The following is an 8723-nucleotide window of genomic DNA, read 5'->3' on the forward strand; positions in this document are numbered from 1 at the left end:
CAGGGCTCAAACCTCTAAATAAACCATAAACAAAGCCAGCTTCCCCAGTATAGAAGGAGGGAGACGGCTCCATTTCTTTTCAGCACGGTGGCTGGGAAATAAACAAGTGGCTCTGCCTGTCACATACACTTACCCTCTGCAAAGGCATCTGTCAGACCCACAGAGCTTCTGCCTCAGCCTTTCCAAGAAATAACTGATGTGCCCCACATTGGGCTTCTCCCTGTGGGCTCCAAGTTCACTTTGCCATTCAAGGAAAGGTGAGCATGGGGCTTGCCCCTGACCCCAGCCTCACAGGAAGAGCTATCAAAGGGCAGGCTTAGACACAGGGCCCCAGTGTAGCTGGAAGCATGTTGGCACAGCTCTCTCAGCTGGGGAAGGGGACAGGAGGGAGGGAGAGAGGGAGGCAGGCAGGAGGTCAGGCGGTTGGCAGGAGCAGGGGCAGAGCTGAGAGGGGCAAGGAGTGGCCTCTGTTAGAGAGATGGGAGGATGAGAGCCTCAGGGGCCCAGACAGAGCGCGTGTGCAGGTGGAGTGGCCGTGGATGTGGGAGAAACAAAGAAACAGAAGGCAGAGGGCTCTCTCTCCATGGGTGAAATCTCCCACGACCACAGAGGATGAAGGAGCAAGAACAACAGACAGGAACAGAAGGAAGCGGGCAGATACATGAAGCAGGGGAGGGAGGAAAGCCCCCGAGGAATCAAACTCAAGTATGTGTAGAAGGAAGGACCCTCAAAATGCAGCAGGAAAAGGTGATTTATGCATTGAGCTAAATCAAAAGAGCCAGGAGCCAAGGCCAAGGGAACGGGAGCGGCTGGGAATGGTGACATGTGGCAGAATGTGGCTCATGTCACACTGGTGACATGTGGCACACACAGATATGTGGCGGTGAAGCAGAAGGGGGCTGTGAGCTCTGGAGGGGCCAGAAGGCAGGCAGCTCATAGTGAAAGGATAGGGTTAAGAGCTAGAGAAAGCCACAGGGCCCATGAAGACTGTCCCCCAGGTGCTGCTGCTCAGGCCCCTGCAGCAGGGACACCTTGCAGCCACCATCACCCCCAAGGTGTGGGAGAGGGGATTGGAAAATGTTGAAAGAGGCAGCGACACAGGGATTACACATGCATTGAAGCACACACCCCCTCAGCAAGGGCAGCACTCTCTCCACAGCACCCCCATGGGGATGAAGGAGATCCAGGGGCTCCCAGACTGCAGTCAGGTGCGCGGGAGCCACAGACCTCCAATGATGGACACAGCAGACCTAGATGAGGTTGCTCTCCACAACACAGACCCTGAGAGAAAGGGAGATGAAGACAAGGACAACCAAGATCAGATTTTTCTCCCTCTGTCCCTCTCAGACACACACACACACACACACACACATACACTCTCACACACGCAAACACACTGGGAAATAAAGGGTGGCTTGTATGTGTTTGGGGGTAGGGCAGACGGGAGGACTGGTTTCCTCTTTTAGGGACCTGAAGAAAAGTTTCCCAAAGCCCGGGGAAAGGTCAAACACAACAAAGAGGAAGTGTGTGTGGCCCTCACTACCCTGCTGTCCCTCTCCCATGTGGCTGCCTCAGCCTACACACACATTTGCAGAGGCCTGCAGGGGCATGGGTGTGAAACCCTCTCAGCAGGCAACACACTGCATTCACACCCACACACATGTCCAGAAGCCAGTGGCTGGCACAGGGATGGGTCAGACTTGGATGCAGGAGCTCCCATACGAAGCCAGATTAAGGGTTCTCTCCATGTCCACCAAGGAGGCCCCAAGCCCTCCAGGGCTACACAGAGTACCTCTCCAGCTGGGACGGCATTGCCAGAATTGCGTAAAGAAAGAATGTGCTTCCCACTGTGGCTGTGGTGGTTGCACCATGAGTCCAGAGCCACCTTGCAAGGGCATTCCCAGGACTTCTGACCGAGACATGTAGACGCTAGCTCCCTGCTAAGCTCGCACACCCACGGTGCTCCAGTTTTGCAAGTGGACACCACAGAGAAAGACCAAAGGGAGGGGGCTGCACAGGGACTGGGTCCATTTCTCAGCTCAGCCCAGTAGGCAGGGCCTTAAGGACAATCCTAGGAGACCAAGAGCTCAGATCTGGGCCACGAGTCTTCTTGGGAATGGGGACGCAGATCCTGAGCACATCTACCAGTCCCCACTCCAGCTCGAACCCCCCAGTCCCCACTGTTGGCACGCACACCGCTCTCAACGTATTCCACACGCATAAGTCCGTCACAGTCCCAAGAATACTACACTGTACACAGCACACTGTACACACAGCACACGGTTCCCCATGCCACACACTGCGCTGACACACGTCCCAGGGCTCCCCTGTGCCGACGCATCTTCCCATCCGACAGAGGACCCATTTTAAAGAACGCGGTACACACAGTGAAAAGTCCTGCTGTCCTCAGCCTACACACACACACAGCGCCCTGCAGTCCCGCACAGCCCGCACACCACACCGGCCTGGACACAAACGGTGCCCACACAGAGCTCCAGACCAGAACTCAGCGACTCCCGCCCCCGCTGTGCGGCCTGCGCTACCGTCCCCCGCGTACTAAGCCGAGCTCCACCTCAGACTTCCCGGCCCCCTGTTTTCTCCTCCAGCTCCTTTTCCCCAACAACCCCACCCCCGGGCTTCGGGAAACTTTTCTTCAGGTCCCTAAAAGGGGAAACCTGGAGTTCCTCCGGTCCCGCCCTGTCCCCGGACACGCGCAAGCCGCCCTTTATTTCCCAGCCCGGCTCCCGCCAGACCCAGCGGGGAAAGGTCACCGTAGGCAGCCCCCTGCCTGCGCCCTGGGGGTGGTGATAATAACAGCTGTCACCGGGGGATGGGCGGGGGGGAGGGAGGGGTGTCGGCCCCGCGCCCAGCCGGGGGCGCAAGGTGGTCGCGGTGACGCGCTGGGGAAGCGCAGAGAAGCAGCGGCGGCGGCTGCGCCTTCCGAGCCCGGGGCGGCGGCCGAGGCGCGCGGAGCTGTCCGTTCAGCACCACCGCGCCGCGCCCAACCCAGGGCCCGCGCCCGGTCACACCCGCTCTGCTCCCGCCCGGGTTCACGGGGCGCCTGCGGCGCGGGCTCCTGCTTCTCTCGGCGGATGACGGGCGCGCGGATCCGGAGAGGGGGCTCCGCGAGCGGCGGGACCACGCAGCCACCTGTGAGCCTTCCGCAGCTGCGGGCGGCGGCGGCTTGCCCGGCCCGAGACGGGAGGAGAAGCTCGGCGGCCCCCGCCCGCCGGCCCGCCGGGCGCACACTCGGGCGCACACACTCGCATCCGCGCACGCACCGCCAGCAGGCAGCGGCCACCGCCGCGATGCTCGCCCGCGGGTCGGGGAAGTTTCCCGCCGGCCTCGGCCGCGGGCGCCGGTGCTCCCAGGTAAGCGCTTCCACAACGCGCAGGGCGAGCCCGGGCAGCCCCGCCGGGCGAGGCGCAGCGCACGCGGCCGTGGGGCATAGCGCCAGGCGGGCGGTGAGACCTGGGCCGGGGACGCGGGGGCTGCAGGTGTGGGAGCTGGACCCAGGGGAGGCCGGGCCGCCCCGCTCTTTCCCCGGCCCGGGTTTCCAGACTCCAGCGCATCCGCCCCAACCTCCCAAAGCTACGCGCCCCCCATGTCGGCCCCGCTCTGCCCGTGCGTATTTCAGCTCTGGTCCCTCCTGTCTGCGGCGAGCGGGCGGAGGCGTCTCCCAGGCCTGCCCATGGACAAGGTCAGCACGCAGCCCCCTGGGCGCTCAGAGCCGCGGGGACGCGACGCCGCACGCGCAAAGCGCCAACCGAGACCCCCGGGGTGGAGCCGTGCTAATAGAAACATACCTACCCCCAGCCTTTCCTGGGAGGAAGCCAGACCCCTCAAACTCTTGCCCCAGCCCAGTGCCCTTCAGTACCCAAGACCCACCTAGGAGGCCTGGGCCCGCCAGAAATGGGTAGGAAGAGGGGGCGATGGGCCGGGGCGCAAGGCCCTCTTGCCGACGCTGTTCCCTCCGCTTCCAGGTGTAGCGCCCCCGCGCGGCGCGGGCTGCCGGTGCCTCCAGCATGACCGGCCAGAGCCTGTGGGACGTGTCGGAGGCCAACGTCGAGGACGGGGAGATCCGCATCAACGTGGGCGGCTTCAAGAGGAGGCTGCGCTCGCACACGCTGCTGCGCTTCCCCGAGACGCGCCTGGGCCGCCTGCTGCTCTGCCACTCGCGCGAGGCCATTCTGGAGCTCTGCGATGACTACGACGACGTCCAGCGGGAGTTCTACTTTGACCGCAACCCTGAGCTCTTCCCCTACGTGCTGCATTTCTATCACACCGGCAAGCTTCACGTCATGGCTGAGCTGTGCGTATTCTCCTTCAGCCAGGAGATCGAGTACTGGGGCATCAACGAGTTCTTCATTGACTCCTGCTGCAGCTACAGCTACCATGGTCGCAAAGTGGAGCCCGAGCAGGAGAAGTGGGACGAGCAGAGTGACCAAGAGAGCACCACGTCTTCCTTCGATGAGATCCTTGCCTTCTACAACGACGCCTCCAAGTTCGATGGGCAGCCCCTCGGCAACTTCCGCAGGCAGCTGTGGCTGGCCTTGGACAACCCTGGCTACTCAGTGCTGAGCAGGGTCTTCAGCATCCTGTCTATTCTGGTGGTGATGGGGTCCATCATCACCATGTGCCTCAATAGCCTGCCTGACTTCCAAATCCCTGATAGCCAGGGCAACCCTGGCGAGGACCCTAGGTTCGAAATCGTGGAGCACTTTGGCATCGCCTGGTTCACATTTGAGCTGGTGGCCAGGTTTGCTGTGGCCCCTGACTTCCTCAAGTTCTTCAAGAATGCCCTAAACCTTATTGACCTCATGTCCATCGTCCCCTTTTACATAACTCTAGTGGTGAACCTGGTGGTGGAGAGCACACCTACCTTAGCCAACTTGGGCAGGGTGGCCCAGGTCCTGAGGTTGATGCGGATCTTCCGCATCTTAAAGCTGGCCAGGCACTCCACGGGCCTCCGCTCCCTGGGGGCCACTTTGAAATACAGCTACAAAGAAGTAGGGCTGCTCTTGCTCTACCTCTCCGTGGGGATTTCCATCTTCTCCGTGGTGGCCTACACCATTGAAAAGGAGGAGAACGAGGGCCTGGCCACCATCCCCGCGTGCTGGTGGTGGGCTACTGTCAGTATGACCACAGTGGGGTACGGGGATGTGGTCCCAGGGACCACGGCAGGGAAGCTGACTGCCTCTGCCTGCATCTTGGCAGGCATCCTCGTGGTGGTCCTGCCCATCACCTTGATCTTCAATAAGTTCTCCCACTTTTACCGGCGCCAAAAGCAACTTGAGAGTGCCATGCGCAGCTGTGACTTTGGAGATGGAATGAAGGAGGTCCCTTCAGTCAATTTAAGGGACTATTATGCCCATAAAGTTAAATCCCTCATGGCAAGCCTGACGAACATGAGCAGGAGCTCACCAAGTGAACTCAGTTTAAATGATTCACTACATTAGCTGGGAGGACTTGTCACCCTCCACCCCACATTGCTGAGCTGCCTCTTGTGCCTCTGGCACAGCCAGGCACCTTATGGTTATGGTGTAAGGAGTATGCCCAGCCCCTGAGGGGAGAGATGCATGGGATATGCACCCAGGTTTCTTTTACAGTATTTAGAATCGTTTTTAGAGGGTGGTGTGTCTGACACCATGCCTTTGCACCTTTCCATGAAATGACACTCACTGGTCTTTGCATCGTGGGCATAAAATGTTCACCTTTTTGCCAGATGAGTACACCCAGAATGCTAATTTTTCTGTTCATCGTGTACGCTATTCTAGTGCTTGTGGCCCAGTACTGTCTATGAGTTGTTGTGCTCCTGTTTCTGAGGTTGTCGTGTGAGTTCTGTACAAAAAGCCCCCACAAGTCTGTCCACTGGAAATGCATCTGTGAGGTCAGCAAGGATATCATGAGATTTTTGCTCACAGTCATGTGAAAACAAAATCTCAGCTCTTTATTCATTGCTTTCATTTAGTTTTAATACCAAAACAGAGAATGCAAAGTTAAGCACACTTGACCAATGCAAGTCTGTATGTTGTTTTTATAAATGATCTGTAGTTCCGTGGCTTGCATGGGTGCACCTATCATCTTTAGAACGATGTACACTGATGTTCATCTCATAAATGTCACTCTTTAGAGAATGTTAGTTAAACATGTAGCGAAGATTGAATTTTTTCCCTAAGGACAGATGCGTTAGGCAGAGCGGCTTCAGCTAAATAGTCGAGACCGTGGGGTGCTTAAAGCCAAGTCAGTGCAGGCTGAGCCCCTTGGTTCATGGTCAAACCTCCGTGTTTCGTAGGGTGACTGTAGAGACATGTATTTCTGGATGAGGTTTCTGATGTAGACCATTTGACCAAACTTTGCTGTGTCTAAGATATTAGCATGTTTTGGAAATATTTATTTTTTAAGATGTTTAGGAGTAAGGTTGTGTTGTCTTCCTCAACTAAAAAGAAGTTTACTGTTGTATCGTCTCCCTGAGGTGAACTTTGTTAGGTTGCTAGCAAGGGCAGTAGCTTACTTTTGTTGCTTGCTCTGAAAGCTCATCAAATGAGAGCCCTTTTATTTCCAAGCAGAATTTACTCAAATAATTTTGCTTCTGAGATATAGTATGTTGTATATATGTTGTGTTTTCCCTGGAGTTCCTGCCATGACATGGAAACCTGGTGGTATGGAAGCATGTACTCAAAATATAGATGTGCATGAAGGTGGTGTGGCTTACCCAGGGCGGAAATGCTGCAGTTCTTACTTGCATTCCAATTGCCTTTCATTGGGGGTGAGTGGGTAGAGGCCAGGAGAAAGGAAAGAGTTGTAAAATAAAAAACTGCTAGTTCATAAAATGTCATAAAAATTGTAAACTTGAAAAGCTTAATGCTATTCAAAAGACTTTCGAACTTCTAAACTTGCATTGAAGGTAGATGACTGTTTCCTCCTCCAAAATTCTCCTGCCCCTCTTGTTCAGTTAACCAGCACATAACATTGTGATGGGGAACCTGGGTTCCTCTATAAAATAATTCTTCTCCATCATCTTTAAGGTAATCTGATGGTTTTCCAGGGGGCTTTCATTAGGTTCCATCTTTGAAAAGGCAATAGAACCCAGGGGTCTGAGCATGGAGCTATCCAGGCTTTTCATCCAAAGGTTGGGACTCTTCTTAAGAGGTCTTTTTGTGTTTCAGTTGATTGAAGATGATACTTACCTCGTGGAGGCGTGGCAAGGGTCTTCTTAGAAGGCTTTGTGTTCTTGTCGTTGTCATGGCTACTACAGTGTGGGTGATTGATTGAATGAATTCACTAGCCACTTGTGTCCTGGAGCTCCCAGTTCAAATCTTTCCATCAGACTGGAGGCTCATGGGAGGCTGGGGTGGCTGTCTCCTAGTGTCTACATCCATGTCTCTGGAGCATCAGGAAAAGTGAGATGACTTAGAGGCAATGGGGCACTGAATCAGTGGAGCAGGACTATTTTTCAGAATTTGCACATGGAACGCTTAGCTTTGGCTGATGCTTCCAGCCCTGGAAGGCATAACATTTACAGAATCATCCCCAGCTGCACTGAAGGCAGGTGGTGGTACAGACTTAAGAGGACCGTTCAGTTTGCCAAGGCTGATGGTATTGGGTCACTGAGCCTGGTATCCACGGCCACTGACCAGGAAACATGCAAAGTGGAAACAAGGAAGGAGGCAGAATAACTCAGTCACTCTCATGAGGTTTTTCTAAACAAGAAGGCTTACCACCAAAAAAGAGGTACCCTAGTGGTTACCCTTTGCAAATGTTAAGCTGGAAAGCTTGACTTTTCTTTTTGGTAATGACTTGCATTTATCTGGTGCCTTTCATTGGAGGAATCCCAAAGTGCTTTAGAGACTATCTTTTTAACATCTCTTGTACATACGTATATACTTACATATATACTTATATAATATTATCTTGCCCACCTGGACCTTTAGTCACTTCTGAGCATGAGAATGTCCCAATAGCATTGAGTTTTTCAAGTGGTGGTTTTAGATAAGTGGGAGAGAGAACAACCCGGCTGGCTTGAACCATGGAGCTAATTCCCACAAGGGATGTAGACTGAATGGTGACCCAGAGAGAAATAATCTTCCTCTTCCCTAAAGTCTCACTAAGATGTGAGGTTTACAGGTGCTCTCCACAGGGTCTTTGATTGACCTTGCTAAATAACATCTAACCAGCAGTTTCTTTTAGTCCCGGAAGCTAACCAGTGAGGGTCAGGTTAATTTTCTGCATTGCTCTTGGAGCAAAGGCTAAAACTATGAGGTGATATCTTTGGCAACCAGGCTGTCAGACTGACCTGTAAACCTCCTTTAGGGGGACAGAGTAGAAAGTGGAGATGACTTGTTTCCAGCTGTGAGCTTGAGAGAAGCATCACTCCCAACATTTGAAGGTTATTGCTTTCAATACCATTGGGACAAATATACGGGCCAGGCTTTGATATCTGTGATGCGCATTTTGGAAGTGCTGGGTTGGGAAGTGACACATGTCTGTTGCACAAATGCATATTGGTTATAGGATTGTGTTTTCTGCCAAACCCCTACATTTCTTGGGTTTGCAAGTGAGGAAGGGCATGTTGTAATGCCGAGCTGATTTGTAGCTCGTAAGGTAGTAATTGGTATTTAACGTCTGGATTTGTTATTTCTACTTATCTTAGCACTCAGATAATTGAACTACCTGCTAATTCTTGCCTCATTTCAAAGAAAATAAGTTGTTATGCACTTTGG

At 54.1% G+C, this 8723-nt stretch overlaps 1 protein-coding gene across 1 annotated transcript; it reads left to right on the top strand.

Moving 5' to 3' along the window:
• Positions 1-2987: 2987 nt before the first annotated feature.
• LOC113224944 (potassium voltage-gated channel subfamily S member 2) lies at positions 2988-6833 on the top strand. The gene is made up of 2 exons (XM_026454943.2): positions 2988-3371; positions 3984-6833. Exon 2 carries the CDS (start codon positions 4026-4028, stop codon positions 5457-5459), a length of 1434 nt encoding a protein of 477 aa, XP_026310728.1. The 5' UTR covers positions 2988-3371; positions 3984-4025; the 3' UTR covers positions 5460-6833.
• Positions 6834-8723: the final 1890 nt, after the last annotated feature.

Source organism: Piliocolobus tephrosceles, chromosome 7 (genome assembly GCF_002776525.5).
Source record: "Piliocolobus tephrosceles isolate RC106 chromosome 7, ASM277652v3, whole genome shotgun sequence".
Classification (NCBI taxonomy): Eukaryota; Metazoa; Chordata; class Mammalia; order Primates; family Cercopithecidae; genus Piliocolobus; species Piliocolobus tephrosceles.

What these genes read in the sequence shown, in the direction of transcription:
- LOC113224944 (XM_026454943.2), top strand. Translation starts at nt 4,026, where the DNA reads ATGACCGGCCAGAGCCTGTGGGACGTGTCGGAGGCCAACGTCGAGGAC.